A 26,242-nucleotide genomic window follows, 5' to 3' on the forward strand; every position below is an offset into this window, starting at 1 on the left:
GGCTGATGGAGAAAGTGAAGGCGCATGGGGTCCAAGGTGTACTAGCTAGATGGATAAAGAACTGACTGGACAACAGGAGACAGAGAGTAGCAGTGGAAGGGAGTTTCTCAAAATGGAGAGGTGTGACCAGTGGTGTTCCACAGGGATCCGTGCTGGGACCACTGTTGTTTGTGATTATACATAAATTATTTGGAGGAAAGTATAGGTGGTCTGATTAGCAAGTGTGCAGACGACACTAAGATTGCTGGAGTAGCAGATACTGAAGGGGACTGTCAGAGAATACAGCAGAATATAGATAGAGTGGAGAGTTGGGCAGAGAAATGGCAGATGGAGTTCAATCCGGGCAAATGCGAGGTGATGCATTTTGGAAGATCCAATTCAAGAGTGAACTATACAGTAAATGGAAAAGTCCTGGGGAAAATTGATGTACAGAGAGATTTGGGTGTTCAGGTCCATTGTTCCCTGAAGGTGGCAACGCAGGTCAATAGAGTGGTCAAGAAGGCATACGGCATGCTTTCCTTCATCGGACGGGGTATTGAGTACAAGAGTTGGAAGGTCATGTTACAGTTGTATAGGACTTTGGTTCGGCCACATTTGGAATACTGCGTGCAGTTCTGGTCGCCACATTACCAAAAGGATGTGGATGCTTTGGAGAGGGTGCAGAGGAGGTTCACCAGGATGTTGCCTGGTATGGAGGGCGCTAGCTATGAAGAGAGGTTGAGTAGATTAGAATTATTTTCATTAGAAAGACGGAGGTTGAGGGGGGACCTGATTGAGGTGTACAAAATCATGAGAGGTCTAGACAGTGTGGATAGCAAGAAGCTTTTTCCCAGAGTGGGGGATTCAATTACAAGGGGACACGAGTTCAAAGTGAAAGGGGAAAAGTTTAGGGGGGATATGCGTGGAATGTTCTTTACGCAGCGGGTGGTGGGTGCATGGAACGCATTGCCAGCGGAGGTGGTAGACGCGGGCACGATAGCGTCTTTTAAGATGTATCTAGACAGATACATGAATGGGCAGGAAGTAAAGAGATACAGACCCTTAGAAAATAGGCGACAGGTTTAGATAGAGGATTTGGATCGGCGTAGGCTTGGAGGGCCGAAGGGCCTGTTCCTGTTCTGTAATTTTCTTTGTTCTTTGTTCTTTGTTGAAAGGAATCATAGTGTCCGTCTCCATGTAGGTGTCAATTAACTATGACATCCGGCAACTAATTCATATGATGAATATACTTAACTCCATAGAACTCCCTTGTTTGGATTTTTGCATGTGCAATTCTCTAAGTAACCGCTGGGAACTTGCTGGGTAGTGTTCGCCAGAAGATCGACCGGAACCCCGTTACCGCAAACATCGCAAGGTGGGAGAAAATGGATTGAGGTTTTTCGAAATGGAATGCTTAAAGTTAAGGGAGACTTGGGGAGAGAGGCGTAGCGGTGATGTGCGTGGGCTAATAACCTCCGAATAACGTGCGTTTATGTCCTAACATTACAGTTTAAGAATTTGAATTCACTTTTTGAAAAGGAATCGGGAAATGAAAAGTAAGAGTAACCACAAAGCTGCCAGATTGTCCTAAAAATTAACTTATTCCCTTATATCCTTTCCCGGCCTGGCCCACATGTGACTCCTGTCTCACACCAACATGAATGACTGTGAACTGCCCTCAGAATTGTCCACTAATCTAGTCAGTTTTATTTCCTATCCCGTGGTTATAAAAGAAAATCCCAGCATCACCTTCTGAGCCCTATGAGGGATAGCCAACGATGCTCCTGTCGCACAAAATACTTATTGGAAAGTTTTTAATAATACAAATTTACAAGCTTTGCCTTGTAAGTTGATGCTCTGCATATAATTAAATCAAAACCCTGAAAGGGAAGCTGGTCTTTGAACTGTATAAGATTTTATTAAGAACGAAACTTAGCAGCGAACAGACAAGAGGATCAGAAAGAGAAGTGGTTTTAAGAACAAATAAAAAAATAACCCTGATTAAAAAAGTGCTGCTTATGACAATAAAAATGACTTTAAACAATAAGAGTGCATGCTTGCTTGGATTTTTTTTTTTAAATGTCACCAGAGTGACTTAACTCTTGGGCTGACAAAATCACACACTGCAGTTTCCAGATGTAAACAAAATGCAGCGAAGTATTTGCAGGTGTGGCTCCCAGGTTATTTTTTTGGCAAAGTGGCTCTGAAGCAGTCCGATGGTCTCTTAGTCAGAAGGTTGAATGTTTAAGCCTCACTCTGGAGACTTGAGCACAACTTTCAAGTTTATGCTTCCACGGCAGTACTACCTTTTATATATTTAGAGATATAGCACTAAAACAGGCCCTTCGGCCCACCGTGTCTGTACTGACCATCAACCACCCATTTTATACTAATCCGACATTAATCCCAAATTCCCTATCACATCTCCACAATTCTCCTACCACCGACCTACACTAGGGGCAATTGACAATGACAAATTTACCTATCATTCTGCAATTCTTTAGCGATGGGAGGAGACCGGAGCATCCATCAGAAACCCACGCAGTTGCAGGGAGAACTTGCAAACACCGCCAAGGTAGTATCCAGAATCGAGCCCGGGTCACTGGAGCTGTGAGGCTGCGGCGCTAGCCACTGCGCCACCAGGCTGCCCATTGCTATCTTGTTGGAGCTGCGGTCTTCGAGACCAGGTGTTGAACTGAGACTCTGCCTGCTGCCTCGGGATTGCTTGTCCTTTGTGAGCAGGGATATTCTCCCCAGTGCACAGAGCCACTGTGTATCCCTCTACCAAATTCCCTCATGCAGCTGATCTGTTGGTTATCGTATCATTGTTGGTGACATCTTGCTGTGCACAGGTAAGCGGCTACGTTTCCTACTTGATGGGTGTTTTTCATTAGCAGCGAAGGACTTTGGGACGTCCGCAGGTTGTTAAAGGTGCGAGTCTTTTATTTGGCAATGTAACAATGCTGCCTGAGTGTGTCAGCTGTGGCTCAGTTTGTAATACTCACGCTGTTGAGTTCTGGGTTCAAATCCCACTCCAAGGCTGGAGCTTTAAAAACGAGGCTGACGCTTCAGTGCAATACTGAGGGAAGTGCTGCAATGTTGGGAGGTCTGCACTGTCGGAGAGTCAGTACTGAGGGAGGTCTGCACTCTCGGAGGCAGCGTCTTTCAGATGGGACGTTAAACTGAGGCCACAACTACTTGCTGGGTTGGATGTAAAATATCCGTTGTTAAAATTTTGAAGAAGAGCAAGGAGTTCTCCCCAGTGTCCTGTTTAATAGTTGTCCAAAAATCAACATCACAAAACAGGTTATCTGGTCAATATCACAATGCGGTTTGTGGGATCGCGCTGTGGAAATACTGGCTGCTGTGTTTCCTACAACAGTAGCTACACTTCTAAAAGTACTTCATTGGCTCTAAAGCACTTTTGAGACTTCTGGTGGTTGTGAAAGCTGCGATACAAATGCAAGTCTGTTTTTCTTTTTGAATATAGTAAACTGAATGAAGTGATGGTCAGGGACTTGATCTTAAGTATAAACGGGAGTCACGGTGATATGGCCACTGAAGCAGTTACATGCTTGGAACGATGGGGGAGAAATTTCTGGCTGCCAGCTATGAAGTGTAGCCCATTACTGTGCATACAGTGCGCTGATCACTTGCCAAATTGGTTCCTGTGCCTATTTCATTGTATTCGTTCATGGGATGTGGGCGTCCCTGGCAAGCCCAGAATTTATTGTCCATCCCTATAATTAACATGCTATCTCTCCATCGCAATTCATTGGGAACTCACCCTGTGAGAGCAGTAATATTGTGCGCTCTGCTGGCACTGACAGACACTGCGAGCCTCTTAAAGGGGATATTGCTGGCCACTGACAGACGCTGATCCTCTTAAAGGGGATACTGATGACCACTGACAGACACCGTGGCCATCTTAAAGGAAACACTGCTGGGCGCAGGTAATGGCTGCATAGACCTGGACAATGCCAGGAGCCGCTGCTGCCAATAGAGCCCTTATCTCATCAGACACTACTCTGTTTGTCCTGGCGGAGATGGCCCACTGGATGAGTGAGGTGCTTTCCACCCCCCAACACACAGATGGGTTAAAGGCCCCAAGAGAAGTGGTCAGTTTGAAGGGCGTAAGTCTGGCGCAAACCACACCTGTTTAATTGTGCTGCAGTTTGCACTGGTGTGCTTCCAACTGGTAAATCTGTTGGAATTTTGCTTAAGCTTCCAGGCCAGTGCCTCAGCAGACCATCATCCCTTTATTTATACAAACCCGCTTGCGAAAGCCCAAAGCCGGACCGTAACTAATTTCCACATGCACGGTCAGTAGAAGGAGCCTTAACAATGTCTCCATTAAGACACCACTAACTTCTGATGTGCTATTAATAGGGCACATGCATGTCTTAAGGTCTCAGCAGGTAGTTACACTGTAGAAATATTAAAGTACAGGAATAGAAGGATAAAACAGATGAATGCGTGGCTGGGAAGTTGGTGCAGGAGGGAGGGCTTTCGATTCTTGGGACATTGGGAGCGGCTCTGGCGGGGATGGGACCTCTACAGGCTGGACGGGTTGAACCTGAATCGATGTGGGACTGTGCTCCTTGAAATACATGTCGTCGTGCTGTTGGGGAGGGATTAACCTAGATTGGCAGGGGGTGGGGACCTGAGAGTCGACTCAGTTGGGACAAAATCAAAAGTGAAAATGGGAGACAGAAAATTAGTGGGTGAGACTGGAAGACAGAGGTAACAAAGGTAAGGAAACAAAAAGTGTTCGGGAGTGCTCAAATGTATGTACTTCAATGCAAGGTGTAAAGCAAACAAAGCAGATGATCTGAGGGAACAGATAGACACGTGGCAGTATGTTATTACAGCTATTACAGAAACATGGCTTAATGAGGGACAGAATGACGGCTCAACATACCTGGCTACAGGGTTTGCAGATGCGATAGGGCGATAAGAAATGAGGTGGACTGGAAATCTTAGGCAAGAAAACACTGAGAGCATTGAGGAGGGATGATATGTTGGAAGGTTCATCAAATCAGGCCATATGGGGCGAGCTAAGGAACAGAAAAGGTGCAATCACACTGCTGGGAGTGTACAATAGACCCCAAAACAGTCAGAGGGAGACAGAAGAGCAGCTATGTAGGAAAATCTCTGAAACATGCGAGAAAAATGGGACAGAAATAATAGAAAATTGTAACTACCTCAATATTAACTGGGATCGTTTTCGTGTGAGTGAGCAGAAGTCTTGAGGTGCATTTAGGAGAACATTTTTGGCCAGTATGTAGCAAGCCCAACAAAAGAGGGCACTGTTTTAGACTTAGTTTTAGAAAATGAATCTGGGAGGTGGAAGGAGTGGCAGTGGGAGAACATTTTGGTGATAGTGATCATAATGCAGTCAGTTTTAATATAATTATGGAAAAGGGCAGAGGTAGAACAGGAGTTTAGAGTTTTCAATTTGGACAAGGCTAAGTTTGCTCAGCTGAGGTGTGATTTAGCGAAAGAGGATTGGAAACAGCTATTTGAAGGTAAATCGGTGTCAGAGCAGTGGGCCATTCAAAGGGGTGATTCGCGGTGTTCAGAGTAAACATATTCCCACAAAACAAAAGGGTGAGACGGCGAGCGTTAGAGCCCCAATGGATGTCAAGGGGCTTACAGTGTAAGATCAGGCAGAAAAGGAAAGCTTTTGTCTGACACCGAGGATTCAGTAAAACAGAAAGCCAAGACAATTATAGAAAGTGGAGGGGTGAAATCAAAAAGGGAAATAGGAAAACAGAGAGAGGGCATGAAAGAATATTGGCAAGCAAAATCAAGGTGAACCCAAAGATGTTTTATCAATACCTTAGGAGTAAGAGGATAACTAAGGAACAAGTAGGGCCCATAAAATACCGAACAGGTAACCTATGTGTCGGGGCAGCAGATATTGTAGTCAAGGAAGAGGGGTGTAAAGTATTGGTTGTGATAAACATAGGGAGGGAGGAAGTATTAATGGAATTAGCATCCTTGAAAGTGGGTAAATCACCAGGGCCGGATGAAATGTACCCCAGGCTGTTAAAAGAAAACAGACAGGAAATAGTGGAAGTTCTGACCATAATTTTCCACATCTCACTGGATACAGGTGTGGTGCCGAAGGATTGGAGAACTGCTAACATTGTATCTTTGTTCAAAAAGGGAGCTAGGGATACACTAAATAATTACAGGTAAAACTGTCGCTTACAAGGGCACGGATTAATCAAGGATATTCAGCATGGATTTGTTAAAGGAAGATCTTGTCTGACTAAATTGACTGAATTTTTTGAAAAGAAGTAACAAAGAACATTGATGAGGGTAGTGCAGTTGATGTGGTCTACATGGATTTTAGTAAGGCTTTTACAACGTCGCACAGGGCAGACTGGTTAAAAAATAAAAGCCCATAGGATTCAGGGACATGTAGTAAGGTCGATATAAAATTTGATCAATAGAAGGAAACAAAAGGTAATTGTTGGCAGCTGTTTATTGCGACTGGAAAAATATTTCCATTGGGGTTCCACAGGGCTCAGTACTGGATCCCCTGCTTTCTGTGGTATATATTAACCATTTGGACGTAAATTTAGGGGTATGATCAAGACGTTTGCAGACAATACTGAGAAGTGTAGAGGAAGTGAGCGGTCTTCGACTGAATGTCTACAGATCCTTGAAGTTAACAGGACGGGTCGATAATGTGGTTAAGAATGCTTATAGAATCCTTTCCTTGTTTGGCTGAGGTATAGAATGAAAGAGCATGGAGGTAATTCTGGAACAGTATGAATCATTGGTTAGGTCACAACTTGATTACTGTGTGCACTTCTGGTCACCTCATCACAGAAAGGATGTAATTGCACTATAGAGGATACAGAGCAGATTTACGAGGATGTTTCTAGGACTGGAAAATGCAGATATGAGGAAATATTGGATAGGTTGGAGTTATTTTCCTTGGAACAGCGAAAGTGGAGGGAAGATTTGATTGAAATGTACAAAATTGTGAGCGACCGGGATAGAGTGGATGTGAAAGGCCTATTTACCTTAGCAGAGAGGTCAGTGACTAGGGGTCAAAGATTTAAAGTGATTGGTAGAAATATTAGAGGGGAGGTGAGGAAAAATCTTTTCACGTGGGGGTCTGGAACTAATTGCCTGAAAGGGTAGTAGAGTTAGAAATACTCAACTTATTTAACAGGTGTCTGCATACGCATCTCAAGTGCCGTAACCTGCAGGGCTACGGACCAAATACTGAAAGGTGGGATGAGGCTGGGTGGCTCGTTCTCCGGCTGGCACAGACTTGATGGGCCAAGTGGTCTCTTTCTGTCCTGTAAACGTTCTATGATTCCATGATTCTATGATCTCCATCAGCTGGTGCCCCTGTCTCACTGCAATTACACAAATTTAAATTACACTGCACAGTGGCGCAGTGGTTAGCACTGCAGCCACACAGCTCCAGCACCCGGGTTCAATTCTGGGTATTGCCTGTGTGGAGTTTGCAAGTTCTCCCTGTGTCTGCGTGGGTTTTCTCTGGGTGCTCCGGTTTCCTCCCACAAGCCAAAAGACTTGCAGGTTGGTAGGTAAATTGGCCATTATAAATTGCCCCGAGTATAGGTAGGTGGTAGGGAAATATAGGGACAGGTGGGGATGTGGTAGGGAATATGGGATTAGTGTAGGATTAGTATAAATGGGTGGTTGATGGTCGGTACAGACTCTGTGGGCCGAAGGGCCTGTTTCAGTGCTGTATCTCTAAACTAAAACGAAACAATGTCAACATTGATCCTGGGAATCATACATTCAGAATTTGATACTGGCTGCTAAAAATTTTAATGCAGGTTAGAACTGCCAGCATCATTATTGCATTCACAAAATACAACTGCCTTACTGAACTCGAACAACGCTATCTCAGCAAAGGTATAGCACACCTATCAAAGCTGGACCATGTAATATTGCTGTGCCTTTGGTGTGTGATCTATGTTAAAGCCACGAGACTACAAGTAACAGCCAAAGAAAATGCTGTTTTTAAAAATTCTAACTTAACTAGAACACACGTACACACATATCTGTATATATATATAAAAGAGAGAGTTAATTTTATTACTTAGAGATACAGCACTTAAACAGGCCCTTCGGCCCACCAAGTCTGTGCCGACCAACAAACACCGATTTATACTAACCCTCCAGTCACCCCATATTCCCTACCACCTACCTACACTAGGGGCAATTTACAACAGCCAATTTACCTACCACCTGCAAGTCTTTGGTGGTGGGATGAAACCGGAGCATGCGACAAAAACCCACGTGGTTACAGGGAGAACTTGCAGACTCCGCAAAGGCAGTACCCAGAATCGAACCCGGGTCCCTAGAACTATCAGGCTGCAGTGCGAACCACTGCGCCACTGTGCTACCCTTAAACAAAAATGTTTAGATTGGCTGGTGCAGTAACTGTTTGTATATATACACATATATACCAGCAGTTACAGCACCAGCCAATGTAAACATATCACACTTTGCCGGGCGACACCAACAGCTCTCTGGTCATGTGTGACACGACATCACTATCTCTGGTGACCTTCACTTACAGCTTCTTAAGGTGATCTGCTCTTAAGGTCATCCCACAACACACCAACACAAAAACTTTATTTTATTTTCAATAAGACTCTTTTGGATTAAAAGATAATCATCTGAAATTCCTCCTGAGAGGGAGCCAATTCAACAGGAATTAGTAATGGACAGAGTGTTGACTGCTGTCCCTTCACTTGCACCTGTTTTAGGATACACCCTCCCCCCGACCTTGGAAATGTGAGAATATAAAAAGCGCTCTGGAATTTGTAAAAATACATCATGTATTTTACATTTTGTCCAGCAGCTTCATACACCAAGCATCAAAACCAGCGCCTGAGGTTTAGATTGGAAGATGCAGCGGATGCAAGGCCGCTCAATGTATTTATTGAGATCGCATTAACTCACATGCAGGGGGCATTTTCTTGCTCATGTGCTTGTCAGTGGAACTATATTTGTATGAACTAGAAATGGACGGAGAGAGGACAAACACGAAGTGAATTTGGGTTGATTTCTGGTCCATGGTTTGCGAAGTCTATCAGGAGGTGCGCTCAGTCTCACCCTACTTTACTGCATTTTTCCCATGTGATCCAGTAGCCTGAGGCACAGGAGCCGGAATGAACAAGCCGAGTTGATACTGGATTTATCGCATGCTCAAGTATTAACATGAAAACACATGGTGGTTTGACATTACTGCACATGCGTTGCACAGCATTTTCAAGTCGATTCCATTTGAGGAAATGGAGCGAAATTAAATCTAGTTAAATCTGGCTGTACTTGACATCTGCGTATACCGTTCTGTCTTCTCTTTGGCCAGAAATATGGTTCACCGGTACATTAAAATGGAGCGAAGCATAATCAATCGTTTGTTCCTTCTGTGGGGAGAGAAAGTAAGTTTTCAAACTTATATTTCAGACCAGTAAGGGCACAGGTCACTTGAAATAACAGCACAAATTGTCAGAAACCCACATGGCATCGGTCAAGTGCTTGAAAGAGACAAATAACCGGCCAGCAATTCATCTTGGCGCCAGCTCAAAACAGGCACAGTCACCCAGGAGCGCTCGATATTCTGTTCATTGGACTGATGTGCTGTCCATGCCATTATCTTGTTATGAACTGGACTTTCTGAACTTCGTGTGGCTTATCGGAAAACTGCTGTCAGCGACTTTCCATCCATTGACATAAATGGACTCAGTTTCCCAACAAGCCTTCCGTTGGGAAAATCTCGACCTTCGATTTTAGACTCGGGATTGAATTTTAATAACTGATCGCCCTGCAAAGGCAGCTTGCATCAAAAAATACACTGCGCACGCGCGAGACGTGCACTCTGCCGCTGCCGCGATATTTCCCCAGCGGCTGATTAAGATGCAGCGGGTGGACAACCCATCCTCAATGACGAACAGAGGACGGGCGTACTAACCACGGCAATGGCGTCTGGCCCCACTACTCAAGCGCCAGCGCCATTTTTAAATGTCTTCAAGCCCTTCACTTGCGTTTACATTTTTAAAGCGGCGGGTTCACGAAGAAATCAAAATAACATTTTATACACAGTTCCAATCCCATTTGCCCACTCCCAAAAAACAATCCTTTCATGTTGGCACAGACTCGTTGGGCCAAAGGGCCTGTTTCAGTGCTGTATCTATAAATAAATAAGTAAATAATTATTTGTCCTGTCACTCCCCGGCAAAACGGGGTGGGGCTTTCCCGGCGTCGAGGCCCATGGCGGGCCTCTCACGGAAGTATTTTCTGCACCCCTACCCATTCCCCGTCACGAGCCCCGATGTCGGAGTGCCGGCAAAATTCAGCCCGAGATCTAAATGCAGGAACCCAAGGGGGCACAAGAGAAATGGGAAATCATATTAATTGTCCTATTAGAATCAATCAATCGCATTTTCCCTCAGCACAAAGTTTGAGCGACATAACTCATTTCTCATCGTTTATAATTAAAGATTCGCGTTCTAACCCTACAAGGTGCATATGTATGAAATTTTATGTTGAACCCGGGTATATTTTGGACGTTTGCACTTGAGTGTGAAGCATCGTCTGTATAAGAGCACAGAGAAAAAACTGTTTGGGCCCATGACAACCCTGTAAAAGAACCTTCTGCTATTCCCTCCATTGAATTTAGGCAAAAGAAAATCCCATGTAATCCACGTCTGGTTTTCATTTCTGCCCTCTTTCCAGTCAATGCTAAATATCCAGGAATTATGATAACAATCTACACCAAAAAGTTCCAATCAAATGGGACAATAGACGAGAATTGAACTGGCAACATAAACTTTGCATTTAACTTACCTGAGTTTGGGAGTTGTTGGCATCTTGGTGAACATCAATTTCTGTGAATTTGGATGAAGAGAATACGTTGTTATGATTAATCTAAAATTTTCGAACGGATACAGTCAAAATATTCACATTTCATACGATTGTGCTTTGTGTCGAATCTCTCTTTTATCCCCATTCCCTCTTTGATAAATGTGGTTTACTTAATAACTAATGTTTCTGTGAATGGATACCATTCATTCCCTGTCAAAGTCACCAAGATTTCACAATCCTGCAGATATACAGGGTAGACATTTATCCCAGGCGAGCTGCAAACTAGGGGTATCAGATTGACCATTAACTATGCACACTGCCTGATAATCAATTCCATTGAAACAAGGGGAACACTTGCACTTATGTGGTGCCTTTCACGACCACCAAAATTCTCAAAGCGCTTTACTGTACTTTTTTAGAAATGTCACTGTTATAAAGCCGGAAAGGCGGCAGCCAGTGTGTGCACAGCAAGCTCCCCCAACACTAATGTGTTAATGACCAGACAAGCTGCTTTTTTGTGATGCTGTTTAAGGGATAAATAATGACCAGTACACCAGGGAGCACGTCGCTGCTTTTCAAAATAGTACCTTGGGATCTTTTACACCCACTCAAGCAGGCAGAGGGTGCCTCTGTTTATTGTTTCATCACAAAGACACCAACTCTGGCAGTGCAGTGCTCCCTCAGTACTGGAGTGTCGAGCCTCGATTTCTGTGCTCAAGCCCCTAGAGTAGGACATGAACCTGAAATCCGGTGATTCAGAGGTGATCGTGCTACTAACTGAGCCACAGCTGACCCAGCCTGGAGCCAAGGTCTATCAAAGTCCGCCTGTGACAGGAGGCCAATGCACTAACGCCGGTTAAAAATTGTATTCGAGTTACTTGTCTTCCTATGCAATATATAGAGTTAGTTTCTGGACTGTTTCATTTCAATTCGTCTCTTCCTCCACGTTAACGTCAGGGTCAACACAATTACAACAACACATATAATAACAGCAACTATTATGATGATATGGATCTTGTTTACATCTTCAGGATCATCTGGGGAAATACATTTGAAAAAAATACGTACATTGTAATTCAAAACAGGAATCTAAGCACAGGGATATGTTATGTAGTAAGTTCGTTAAATCTAGTGTGAGCATAAATTGTTGTGTCACCGCGTCTCTCCCAAGGTTAATTGTCATTCTTGGTGGCAGATGTAATTTGCATTCAACAAGGGAACCTCAATCAGGAAGGAATTCATGTGGATGTACAACAGAGATATAATTAATTCAAGATTCAATTCCTAATTCATTATTTTCACACTAGTCCTGATAATTGTAACTTTGATCATCGAAACGTAGAAACATAGAAAATAGAAGCACGAGTAGCCATTCGGCCCTTCGAGCCTACTCCACCATTCATTATGATCATGGCTGATCATCCAACTCAGTAACCGGTTCCTGCTTTTGCCCCATACCCTTTGATCCCTTTCATCCCAAGAGCTATATCAAACTCCTTCTGGAAAACATAACATTTTTTGGCCTCAACTGCTTTCTGTGGTAGCAAATTCCACAGGCTCAACACTCTTTGTGTGAAGTAATTTCTCCGCATCACAGTACTGAAATGTTTATGCCATACCCTTAGACTATGACCCCTAGTTCTGGACTCCCCCGCCATCGGGAGTATTCTTCCTGCATTTACCCTGTCAAGTCCTGTTAGAATTGTATATGTTTCTATGAGATGCCCCCCTCACTCTTCCGAACTCCGGCATATATAATCCTAACCACACTCAATCTGTCCTCATACGTCAGTCCCGCCATCCCAGGAATCATTCTGGTAAACCTTTGCTGCACTCCCTCTATAGAAAGAACATCCTTCCTCAGATAAGCAGACCAAAACTGCACACAATATTCCAGGTATGGCCTCACCAAGGCCCTGTATAATTGCAGCAAGACATCCCTGCTCCTGTACTCGAATCCTCTCGCTATGAAGGCCAACATACCATTTGCCTTTTTTACCACTATTGCACCTTTATGCTTACCTTCAGTGACACCAGGCCTCGTTGCATATTCCCCTCTCTCAGTTTATAGCCGTTCATGCTCATGCGATGGCGTCAATTTTGCAAGGCAACAACAGGTTGCATTTATATAGCAACTTTCACGTCCCAAGCAGGGTTATCATTCAAAGTTAAAATGATTCAGAATTACCGTACACAAGTCATTTAATGTTCACATTATTAAAAGAATGTAAGCTTCCTTAAAACTGAAGCACCAAAGAATATAGTGATTTAGGACTTATTATATGTATTCAGTTGGAGTTCGCAAATAGAGGAATGGCAATCAAAACCAGTCACATTAAATCGCCCAGAAATACTGTCATCAAAGACATCTAGAAAATTTCAACTCACTCAATGAGCCATTTTCAATACGTGTCTTGTTTGACTGCCTTGCTGCTCCATTATATTGCGCTTAGAATTGGATCACATCATTATTTGTCTTTGAATGCTGCACATACAGAGGATTGGTAATTCTACTGTGAGATTCTCTGTGATGTTTAATGCTGAATGGGATATAACGCATGCCACCTTTTGACCATTATTGGAGCTACTCGGAGCCATTTTGTACCGGCTGATAACAGTGATTGTTCCATGGGATAGGTGTACCATGATTGGGATCAACAGTGGCTTTTGAACCAATAGTTCCCCACACCTCTACAGCACTCAGGGGTTTCCTCATCTCATTTCTGTGCCTATTGCAGACTAATTGATAGAGATAGATTGTTACGATTAGTCAACAACTCTAAAAACATTGCATAATATCACGATCATGATAGTGGAGGGCGACTTTGATGCACCTTACTATCTATCTACCTATCTATCCATCTATCAATCTATATATCTATATATCTATCAACCCACTGTGTATCGACGTATATGTGCCTGAATGTTTTAAATGTTAACTCGTAACCACAAAGCAAACAATAACTAATTATCTGATTAATAACTATGCGTTGTGTGTTAAAAAGCATTAGGAGCTAGAATGTGAGCAGGATAAATAAATGAGAATATGCAACACTTATTGTTGATGGCAGTTGCAGGGGAACATACCCAGCTACACAATCTAAGATTCACCCCAACTCCCTCTCCGCATGGATATTCCATTCCCACAGATAAATCTTCACATGACCACTGCACCATAGGTAATACATACCCAGAACCGTTAAACTTATTATTTTAGTTTGTATTCCATGAGGGTATAATATGAGCTGGCATGAATTATTTCCCTCATCCTGTATATCCAAAGCCTTCATTATGATTGATCCGTCCTTCAGAGAATGGTTTCTGAAAACTATGCGTCTGGAGTACCATTCATTTGAGAATTTTATCCCCAACCAAGGGTTGTATACCACAAAGGGCTTCTCCTCCGACGCTTTTTTCCAGGAAAGCTGCGTCAACTTTGTGTTGTTTGTTAGTATCTGACACGGAAGCAGCACCTCATTCCCAACAACAACAGTGAAGGACTCACGAACTGTGGCACTTTTACTGTAAGGAACTACAAGAAAAACAATAGTTTGAGACGATTAGGACACATAAAGGAAGCTGAAATATTTCTAATCCAAATCAAAGGTTCATAGTTTTAATAACACATAAAGTCCTGAAGAGATATTTTTAACCAGCATGGAAATACAGCTGCACTTTCCCGATAACCTGCCTACAGTGCACTAGGCTCTACCTGGAGTAAAAGCTGGTCACTGATGCTAAAGTGTACGGTATTGTATTGGTCCCCCATTATACTCTCCACCTGATATTTCTCTCCATTGACATCAACAGAACTCAGTCCCAGATGGAGCATATATGAAGTGGTCCACGAAATAACTCAGACTTCGGCCCAGGGTCCTTGATGGCTTTCTACTCATGTCTTCAAACACACTGGACAATTTGCCAATTTTTGTAACCAATGGAGATGGATAGACTTTTGTTGGGTAAGGGGAGTAGGGTCACATAAGCATGGCAGATAGATTACAGTGAGGGAACAGAGTGAAATTAGGTATTTTCCTGAGGGAGACATATCCAGACTGAATTTGGAAAGTTGCTGCATGTGGGAATTCGGGACAGTGGGTGGAAGTGGGGCTCCTTTCTCGATCATTTTCAGCCTCCAGCAGCTGCTGCGTTTTCTTCCTTTGCCTCCAAGGTACGTGAGTGCAACTTTCCTTTACTTCAGCCTTGAATTATTAACATATTGGCTAATTAAATCTAAGGTTGCACAGAGATGGCAAGATGGGTAGTGTTCTGCAGCTGCAGCATGTGTGGAATGCACTGCGATTCCTGATAACCATGTTTGCAGTTTGTGTCTGCAGATTGCACGACGCCAGCTCAGAATTGCTGAGCTGGAGACTGAGTTGCAGACATTGCGGAGCATCTGGGAGAGGAAGAGTTATCTGGACATTTTGTTCCATGAAGCAGTCACACCCCTTATAGTAGAGAGATCATTAGAGATGGCCATTAATCAGGGACAGGAGAATGCGACTGTGAGTGAAGCAGGTAGGGGGATTCAACATGTAGTGATGAAGGAACCACAGCCCCCGACCTTGTCCTCAGATACGAGGTCTTTGATACCTGTGAAGAGAAGGACTGCAAAACGGATAAGCGGACTGGCCATGGCACTATGGTGGAAGTTGCCATACCAAAGGGGGGGGGGGGTAGTGAAGAGAAATGTGGCAGTGATAGGAGACAGTATAGACAGGGCGATAGATACTGTTCTCTGCAGCAGCGACCGAGAGCTCTGACGACTGTATTGCCTGCAAGGTGCCAGGATTAAGGACATCTCCTCGTGGCTGGAGAGCAACCTGGAGTGGGAGCGGGAAGATCCAGTTGTGGTGGTCCATGTGGGAACCAATGGCATAGGTAGAAGCAGAAATGGTGTTCTGATTAGAGAATTTGAGGAGTTAGGGTCCAAACTAAAACGCAGAACATAATAGGTAATCATCTCTGGGTTGTTATCTGAGCCACATGCAAACAGGCACAGGGTCAATCAGATTAGAGAACTAAATGCCTGGCTTAGAGTGGTGTGGGAAAAAAGGGGGTTCTATTCTTGGGGCAATGGCATCAGTAGTCAAGGAAGAGGGAGTTATTCCGTTGGGATCGGCTTCACTTGAACCAGGCTGGAACCAGTGTCCTGGCCAATCGCATAAGTAGGGCTGTGGAAAGGACGTAACACTAACAAGGGGAGGGGGGACGGTTTGGATACAGGAACATTTTGAAATCCAAAGAGAGAAGTCAGGGCATCGGAACAGAATAGTGATGCGGGTAACTCCCAAAAAGATAGGACAAGAAGGGACAGAGAGTTGAACAAAAATTGTACATCGGTAAATAAGGTCATTGCAGGCAATAGAGATAAAAAATGAAAGTAAAGCTCCTTTAACTGAATGCACGAAGCATCTGTAACAGTATAGATGGCCCATTAGCACAAATGGTGGTAAATGATCTAGATCTAATTGCTATTACCGAGACATGGTTACAAGGAGATCAAGGTTGGAAAATTAATATTACAGGGTACACAATATTTCGGAGAGACCAACAAAATGATATAACAACATTAATAAGAAGGAACCTGGCATCAGAAGGTCATGAAGTGGAATCAGTTTGGGTGAAATTAGGAATAGCAGGAGTCTGGAAACAACTGGTGAGAGTAATTTACAGGCCCCCCAGCAGTCGTTATATTATTGAACAAAACATCAAACGGGAAATTAGTGGAGCATGTAAAAAAGGAAATGTATTAATTGTGGGGGACTTTGATCTGCATATCGACTGGAACAATCAAATTGGCAAAAGTGGTCAGGAAGATGAGTTTGTAGAATGTTGTCGTGCCAGTTTCTTGGAGCAATACGTTGTAGAACCGACGAGGGTAAAGTGATTTTAGATCTCCCGCTGCATAATTAAGCAGGGTTAATAAGCAATGTCACAGTAAAAGATTCACTTGGAAATAGTGATGATATTACCATTGACTTTTATGTTAAGCTTGAAAATGACATATTTCAATCACTGACCAACGCAAACAAATGGACCGCTGGGTTGAGCACTGCCTAGAACTGTACTCCAGGGAGAATGCTGTCACTGAGACTGCCCTCAATGCAGCCCAGCCTCTACCAGTCATGGATGAGCTGGACATACAGCCAACCAAATCGGAACTCAGTGATGCCATTGATTCTCTAGCCAGCAGAAAAGCCCCTGGGAAGGACAGCATTACCCCTGAAATAATCAAGAGTGCCTAGCCTGCTATACTCTCAGCACTACATGAACTGCTATGCCTGTGTTGGGACGAGGGAGCAGTACCCCAGGACATGCGCGATGCCAATATCATCACCCTCTATAAAAACTAAGGTGACCGCGGTGACTGCAACAACTACCGTGGAATCTCCCTGCTCAGCATAGTGGGGAAAGTCTTTGCTCGAGTCGCTCTGAACAGGCTCCAGAAGCTGGCCGAGCGCGTCTACCCTGAGGCACAGTGTGGCTTTCGTGCAGAGAGATCGACCATTGACATGCTGTTCTCCCTCCGTCAGATACAGGAGAAATGCCATGAACAACAGATGCCCCTCTACATTGCTTTCATTGATCTCACCAAAGACTTTGACCTCGTCAGCAGACGTGGTCTCTTCAGACTACTAGAAAAGATTGGATGTCCACCAAAGCTACTAAGTATCATCACCTCATTCCATGACAATATGAAAGGCACAATTCAACATGGTGGCTCATCATCAGAGCCCTTTCGTATCCTGAGTGGTGTGAAACAGGGCTGTGTTCTCGCACCCACACTTTTTGGGATTTTCTTCTCCCTGCTGCTTTCACATGCGTTCAAATCCTCTGAAGAAGGAATTTTCCTCCACACAAGATCAGGGGGTAGGTTGTTCACCCTTGCCCGTCTAAGAGCGAAGTCCAAAGTACGGAAAGTCCTCATCAGAGAAGTCCTCTTTGCTGACGATGCTGCTTTAACATCTCACACTGAAGAGTGCCTGTAGAGTCTCATTGACAGGTTTGCGGCTGCCTGCAATGAATTTGGCCTAACCATCAGCCTCAAGAAAACGAACATCATGGGGCAGGACATCAGAAATGCTCCATCCATCAATATTGGCGACCACGCTCTGGAAGTGGTTCAAGAGTTCACCTACCTAGGCTCAACTATCACCAGTAACCTTTCTCTAGATGCAGAAATCAGCAAGCGCATGGGTAAGGCTTCCACTGCTATGTCCAGACTGGCCAAGTGAGTGTGGGAAAATGGCGCACTGACACGGAACACAAAAGTCCGAGTGTATCAGGCCTGTGTCCTCAGTACCTTGCTCTATGGCAGCGAGGCCTGGACAACGTATGCCAGCCAAGAGCGACGTCTCAATTCATTCCATCTTCGCTGCCTCTGGAGAATACTTGGCATCAGGTGGCAGGAGCGTATCTCCAACACAGAATTCCTCGAGGTGGCCAACATCCCCAGCTTGTACCCACTACTGAGTCAGTGGCGCTTGAGATGGCTTGGCCATGTGAGCCGCATGGAAGATGGCAGGATCCCCAAAGACACATTGTACAGCGAGATCGCCACTGGTATCAGACTCACCGGCCGTCCATGTCTCCGCTATAAAGACGTCTGCAAACGCGACATGAAATCGTGTGACATTGATCACAAGTCGTGGGAGTCAGTTGCCAGCATTCGCGAGAGCTGGCGGGCAGCCATAAAGACAGGGCTAAATTGTGGCGAGTCGAAGAGACTTAGTAGTTGGCAGGAAAAAAGACAGAGGCGCAAGGGGAGAGCCAACTGTGCAACAGCCCCGACAAACAAATTTCTCTGCAGCACCTGTGGAAGAGCCTGTCACTCCAGAATTGGCCTTTATAGCCGCTCCAGGCGCTGCTTCACAAACCACTGACCACCTCCTGGCGCGTATCCATTGTCTCTCGAGATAAGGAGGCCCAAAGAAGAATCACAAACAAGAATCTTAAACTTAAACAAAGCCAATTACGATGGTATGAGGGGCGGACTGGCTAAGGTTAATTTGGTAAATAGGCTGGAGGTATGGCGGTAAATGAACAGTGGGAAACATTTAAAGAAACAATTCAAAGGGTTTAACACAAGTACACAAGAAAACGAACATCATGGGGCAGGACGTCAGAAATTCTCCATCCATCAATATTGGCGACCACGCTCTGGAAGAGGTTCAAGAGTTCCCCTACCTAGGCTCAACTATCACCAGTAACCTGTCTCTAGATGCAGAAGTCAACAAGCGCATGGGTAAGGCTTCCACTGCTATGTCCAGACTGGCCAAGAGAACATTCCGTTCACAAACAAAAACTCGTCAAGAAAGGCCCATCCATGGTTCATGTACGAAGTTAAAGGTTGTATTATGCTAAAAGAAGAGGCTTACAATGTTGCAAGATATAGTAGCAAGTCTGAAGATTGGGAGTGTTTTGAAAACCAGCAAAAGGCCACCAAAAAGTCGATTAAATAAATAAAAAAAGGAAAAAAATAGCATGAGAGTAAATTAGCCAACAATATAACAGCAGGTTGTAAGAGCTTTTATAAGTACATAATCCAGAGCCCAGGCTAAAGCTCTGAGGACATGGGTTCATATCCCACCATGGCAGATGGTGAAATTTGAATTCAATTAATAAGTATAAAATTAAAAGCTAGTCTAATGGTGAACATGAAACCAATGTCGATTATTGTAAAAAGCTCATCTGGTTCACGAATGTCCTTCTGGGAAGGAAATCTGCCATGCTTACCTGGTCTGGCCAACATGTGACTCCAGATCCTCAGCAATGTGATTGATTCTTAAAATGCCCTCTGAAACTGCCTCGCAAGCCGATCAGTTGTCAAGGGCAATTAGGAATGGGCAGCAAATGCTGGCCTTGACAGCGACTCGCACATCCCACAAACTAACAAAAATAAATAAATAAAAGAGGATGAGAAGAGCTAAAGTAGACGTTGGTCTCTTAGAGGCAGAGACAGGAGAAATCATCATCATGAATGAGTAAATTTCAGAGGCATTGAACAAATATTTTGTTTCTGTATTCACAGTCGAAAGCACAAGTTCCATCCTCGAAATAGGCAGTAACCTCGGGGATAAAAAGAGTGATCAACTAAAGGATATTGATATCAGCCGAGAAAAAGTATTGAAGAAATTTGAGGGAGTCAAATCTGACAAGTCCCCAGGGCCAGATGGCCTACACCCTTGGATATTAAATGGGATAGAAGCAGAGATAGCAGATGCACTGGCCATGATTGACCAGAATTCCTTAAATTCAGAAATGGTTGAGACAGATTGGAAGTTGGCGAATGTTCCACCACTTTTCAAGACAGGAGGTAGAGAAAAAACAGGGACAGGACAGTGAGCCTGACATCAGTTGCTGGGAAGATGATGGAAACTATAGTTAAAGAAGTATTAACATGGCACATGGAAAAGCATTGCATGATTAGAACAAGTCAGCATGGTTTTGCTAAAGGGAAATGCTGTTTGGCAAATTTATTAGAGTTTTTGAGGATGTAACTAGTAAGATAGATAAAAGAGAACCAGTAGATGTATTATACCTGTATTTACAAAAGGCATTCGATAATGTGCCACATAAAAGATGAATAGGTGAGATAATGGCTCATAGTGTTGGGGGTAATATATTTGTGTGGATAGAGAATTGGTTAACAGACAGGACGCAGGTAGTGGGCACAATGAGGCATTTTCAAGTTAGTAACCAGTGAATAGTGGGGTACCGCAAGGATCAGTGCTGGGCCCTCAGCTATTTACACTCTATATTAATGATTTGGATGAAGAGACAAAGTAATGTACCTAAGTTTGCTGATGATACAAAGCTCAGTGCAAAGGTAACCTGCAGGGAGGACATATAGTGGCTGAAAAGAGATATAGACAGGCTAAGTCAGTAGGCAACAAGATGGCAAATGGGGTGTCATGCAGCGAAGTGTGACGTTGTTCACCTTGGTCGTAAAATTAGAAAAGCAGAATATTTTTAAAAGGTGTGAAACTGATAAGTTTTGATGTTCAGGGAGATTTGGGGGTACTCGTACAAGGAACGCAGAAAGTTCACATGCAGGTGCGGCAAGCTATTAGGAAGGCAAATGGGTATGTTGGCCTTTATTGCAAGTGGATTGGAGTGCAGGAATAAAGAAGGCTTGCTAAAAGTGTACAGGCCTTTGGTGAGACTGCACTTGGAATACTGCGGGCAGTTTTCGTCTCCACATTTAAGAAAGGATTTACTTGCACTGGAGGCGGTGCTGTGAAGATTTATTATATTGGTGCCTGGATTGATGGAGTTGTCCCATGATGAAAGGCTGAATAAATTGGGCCTATATTCACTGGAGTTTAGAAGAATGAGAGGCGATCCAAGTGAGACGTACAAGATTCTGAAAAGGCTTGGTAGGGTAGCACCTGAGAGATTGTTTCCACAGGTCGGGGTATCTGGAACGTGGGGGCACACTCTCAGGATACGGGCCAATCATTCAGGACTGAGATGAGGCGAAATTACTTCACTCAAAGGCTTCTAAATCTTTGGAATTCTCTGCTCCAGAGAGTTGTGGCTGCTCCATCATTGAATACATTTAAGGCAGGGATGGATAGATTTTTGGTCTCACAGTGAATCAAGGGATATGGGGAGTGGGCAGGCATGTAAAATTGAAGCTCAGGTTCAGTCATGATCGTACTGAATGGCTGAGCAAGCTGGAAGGGCCATATTAGAATATTACAGCGCAGTGCAGGCCCTTCGGCCCTCGATGTTGCGCCGATCATCTGACCTACACTATTCCATTTACATCCATATGTCTATCCAATGACCACTTAAATGCCCTTAAAGTTGGCGAGTCTACTACTGTTGCAGGCAGGGCGTTCCACGCCCCTACTACTCTCTGCATAAAGAAACTACCTCTGACATCTGTCCTATATCTTTCACCCCTCAACTTAAAGCTATGTCCCCTCGTGTTTGCCATCCTCATCCGAGGAAAAAGACTCTCACTATCCACCCTATCTAACCCTCTGGTTATCTTGTATGTCTCTATTAAGTCACCTCTCCTCCTCCTTCTCTCGAACGAAACAACTCCTAGTCCCTCAGCCTTTCCTCGTAAGACCTTCCTTCCATACCAGGCAACATCCTAGTAAATCTCCTCTGCACCCTTTCCAAAGCTTCGACATCCTTCCTATAATGCGGTGACCAGAACTGCACGCAATACTCCAGGTGCGGCCTCACCAGAGTTTTGTACAGCTGCATCATGACCTCGTGGCTCCGAAACTCGATCCCCCTACTAATAAAGGCTAACACACCATATGCCTTCTTAACAGCCCTATTAACCTGGGTAGCAACTTTCAGGGATTTATATACCTGGATACCAAGATCTCTCTGCTCATCTACACTACCAAGAATCTTCCCATTAGCCCAGTGCTCTGCATTGCTGTTACTCCTTCCAAAGTGATTCACCTCACACTTCTCCGCATTAAACTCCATTTGCCATCTCTCAGCCCAGCTCTGCAGCCTATCTATGTCCCTCTGTACCCGACAACACCCTTCGACACTATCCACAACTCCACCGACCTTCGCGTCATCCGCAAATTTACTAACCCACCCTTCTACACCCTCATCCAAATCGTTTATAAAAATGACAAACAGCAGTGGCCCCAAAACAGAACCTTGCGGTACACCACTAGTAAATAAACTCCAGGATGAACATTTGCCATCAACCACCACCCTCTGTCTTCTTTCAGCTAGCCAATTTCTGATCCAAAGCTCTAAATCACCTTCAACCCCATACTTCCGTATTTTCTGCAATAGCCTACCGTGGGGAACCTTATCAAACGCCTTACTGAAATCCATATACACCACATCCACGGCTTTACCCTCATCCACCTGTTTGGTCACCTTCTCGAAAAACTCAATAAGGTTTGTGAGGCACGACCTACCTTTCACAAAACCGTGCTGACTATCGCAAATGAACTTATTCTTTTCAAGATGATTATAAATCCTGTCTCTTATAACCTTTTCCAACATTTTACCCACAACCGAAGTAAGGCTCACAGGTCTATAATTACCAGGGCTGTCTCTACTCCCCTTCTTGAACAAGGGGACAACATTTGCTATCCTCCAGTCCTCCGGCACTACTCCTGTCGACAATGACGACTTAAAGATCAACAACAACGGCTCTGCAATCTCCTCCCTGGCTTCCCAGAGAATCCTAGGATAAATCCCATCTGGCCCAGGGGACTTATCTATTTTCACTCTTTCCAAAATTGCTAACACCTCCTCCTTGTGAATCTCAATCCCATCTAGCCTAGTAGGCTGTATCTCAGTAATCTCCTCGGCAACATTTTCTTTCTCTACTGTAAATACTGACGAAAAATATTCATTTAACGCTTCCCCTATCTCCTCTGATTCCGCACACAACTTCCCACTACTATCCTTGATTGGCCCTGTTCTAACTCTTATCATTCGTTTATTCCTGATATACCTATAGAAAGCCTTAGGGTTTTCTTTGATCCTATCCGCCAATGACTTCTCGTGTCCTCTCCTTGCTCTTCTTAGCCCTCCCTTTAGATCCTTCCTGGCTAGCTTGTAACTCTCAAGCGCCCTAACTGAGCCTTCACGTCTCATCCTAACATAAGCCGCCCTCTTCCTCTTGACAAGCGCTTCAACTTCTTGAGTAAACCACGGCTCCATCGCTCGACAACTTCCTCCCTGCCTGACAGGTACATACTTATCAATGACACGCATTAGCTGCTCCTTGAATAAGCTCCACATTTCGTTTGTGCCCATCCCCTGCAGTTTCCTTCCCCATCCTACACATCCTAAATCTTGCCTAATCTCTACTTCTGCCCTTGTTTCTTGTGCTCGGGTATTTATGCCGGTGGAGTTTGGGTTGAAGGGGATCTGCTGTCGGATGAGAATCTGTGGCTGCTTTTCGAAAGACAGAAGCTGCTGATCGACCTGAGGAAGGTCAGAGCTTTGAAGAACTTTGTCGCTCTAATTGGTGCCAAAACGGCCGAGCAGACTGCCCAGTAAATCCGTGAGACTTACTTTTGTTCTGTTTAATAGCCAAGGTGTAATTTGTAATGATCTATAAATAGACTGCGATTTGTCTGTAAATTCGTATTTAATTTATGTTGAATTTGGATTGTTTGATAAAGTAAAAGTTATTGATGTTCATCTTGTCCGTTTGCTTTTCTGTTGGGTTCGTTCGATAAATTATTTTGCCAATCTCCACCTGGATCACAACAATATGCATCGATAGATTGATCTATAGATAGATAGGGAGCTATTGCGCAGGCATACAGACACACAGGCAGACGGAAAAAAACAATATTGTGAGGCGCGCTCCTTAAGCAAAGAAGATTAATTCGTGCTGAAAGTATTTATGGTGGTTTTGAAGTATTAAATGGCTGTTAATCACAGTTCGGAGGTGATTCAACACTTTACCTGTGAATCAACTCCCGCCTCATCATTCGCGATATCTATCAGTCACAAGTAAGCCTTGATAACATGGAATAATGTTAAGAACTGCCATCTATTTAAAGTAAATATTTTTCTATGGTATATTCATAGTGTTTTGCGAGGGACTGACACGGATTGTTCAAGATCGGAGATGCCCCTTAAATTCACAAACAGGAAGTGAGGAAGCAGAAACATTTCCATAAAGCGCCTAAAATACCATGGGGTATTTGGACTGTGGGACGATCTTGGTTAAGAGGCCTAAAATAGATAGTGGTCGTCAACCGTTGCCTTTCAGAGTTGTGGAAACTGTGCAGCAGTGACCCCCAGGTCTTCATTAGGTTAATTGCGCCTTTGGATACATGGGAATGACTAGACTTGAATAAAGAGGCATATTTTCAAAGTTTGCAGCTGGCACAAAACTCGGGCAAATAGGAAACAATGATGAGGATGGCAAAAGACTTCAAGTTGAAATTGGCACTCGGGTGAAATTGGCAGGAATATGGCAGATACAATTTAGTACAGAGAGGTGAACGATGTTGAACTGTCAAAAGCAGATGTGCAGATCAGATACAAACTCAACTGGTACAATTTTAAAGGGGTGGCAGGAACCGGGAGACCCAGAACCTACCAAACAGAGATCTTGTAAGGTGGAAGGAGAAGTTGAGAAGGTTGATTTAAAAGCATACGGGATCCTATTGCTTTATGAGTGGAAATCTTCAGTGTACAAAAGCCAACAAGCTGCGCTACAATTTCATAATTCATTGGTTCAGCCTCGGTTTAGTATTCTGTTCACTTCTTGGCACCAAATTTTGGGAAGGATGTCAAGACCTTGGAGAGGGTGAGGAGGAAATTTACTAGTGTAATACCAGAGATAAGCAATTTCAGTTAATGTGGAGAGACGAGAGAAGCTGGGGTTATTCTCGTCACAACAGCGAAGGTTAAGGGGAAACTGAATAGCAGTGTTCAAATGCTGACTGTTTGTTTCAGAGTATATCGGGAGAAGCTGTTTGCAGTGGCAGGATGCTCGATAATAAAAGGAAACAGATTTAAGATCATCGGCAATAGAACAAGCAGGGAAGATGTGGAGAATTCCTTTTATATAGTGATTTGTTAAGATCTGTAATGCGCTCCTGAAGGGTGGGGAAAGTAGCTAAATTTTTATACTTGAAAAGGAAAACATTACTTGGCCAGGGTGAAAGAGAATTGAAAGCCCATTCAAAGAGAAAGTACAGGTACAATGGGCTGAATGGCCAACTATTGTGCTATATGATTCTAAGATTTCATTATAGATAGATAGATCGATAGATAGATAGATAGGTTGATGGATGTTTGGATAGATGGAAAGATAGAAAGATAGATAGATAGATAGATAGATAGATAGATAGATAGATAGATAGATAGATAGATAGATACATGCCTTATAAATGCAGACATCTAGTACAAAAACAAACACGTTATACTGAACCTTTATAAATCACTGGTTAGGTCTCAGCTGTAGTATTGTGTTCATGTTTGGGACCAGACTTTAAGATGTCTGTCAAGTCCATGGAGCGGGTGTAGCTAGTGAGTACAAGAGCCGAATGGATTTTTATTACGTTAGAGACTGGAGAACCTGTGAGAATTCTGGTTCGAAAACAATGAAGGTTAAGAGGAAATTTATTCGAGGTGTCCAAATTATGAAGGATGTTGATAGAGTAAATGAGGAGAAACTGTTTTCAGTGGCAGCAGGGTCAGTAACCAATGGATACAGATTTAAGATAATTGGTAAAAGAACCAGAGAGGAATTTGAGGAGTTTTCCTTTTTTGACGCAGTGTGTTGTGATGGTCTGGAATGTGCTGCCTGCAAGGGTGGTGGAAGCAGTTTCAATAGTAACTTTCAAAAGGGAATTGGTTAAAAACTTGAAAAATGGAACTTCTAAAAGGAAGGAGCAGGACCCTGGTACGAGATGAACAC

General features: G+C 43.8%; 1 protein-coding gene across 1 annotated transcript; it reads right to left on the reverse strand.

Annotated features, from left to right (window-relative positions):
- Nucleotides 1–9,287: 9,287 nt before the first annotated feature.
- On the reverse strand, nucleotides 9,288–19,628 carry LOC137362520 (nectin-1-like). Its single transcript, XM_068026908.1, has 4 exons — nucleotides 19,591–19,628; nucleotides 14,039–14,380; nucleotides 10,831–10,871; nucleotides 9,288–9,410 (listed from the first exon to the last, which is right to left on the reverse strand). Exons 1-4 carry the CDS (start codon nucleotides 19,604–19,606, stop codon nucleotides 9,297–9,299), a joined length of 513 nt encoding a protein of 170 aa, XP_067883009.1. The 5' UTR covers nucleotides 19,607–19,628; the 3' UTR covers nucleotides 9,288–9,296.
- Between the last annotated feature and the right edge of the window lie 6,614 nt (nucleotides 19,629–26,242).

Source organism: Heterodontus francisci, unplaced genomic scaffold, assembly GCF_036365525.1.
Source record: "Heterodontus francisci isolate sHetFra1 unplaced genomic scaffold, sHetFra1.hap1 HAP1_SCAFFOLD_571, whole genome shotgun sequence".
Lineage (NCBI taxonomy): Eukaryota > Metazoa > Chordata > Chondrichthyes > Heterodontiformes > Heterodontidae > Heterodontus > Heterodontus francisci.

Excerpts from the sequence above, each read along its gene's own strand:
- LOC137362520 (XM_068026908.1), bottom strand. Across the intron at positions 10,872-14,038 it reads AATAAGTTTAACGGTTCTGG|AAATTGATGTTCACCAAGAT; the intron begins GTATGTATTACC and ends CCAAATTCACAG. Across the intron at positions 9,411-10,830 it reads CCAACAACTCCCAAACTCAG|AAGGAACAAACGATTGATTA; the intron begins GTAAGTTAAATG and ends CTCTCCCCACAG.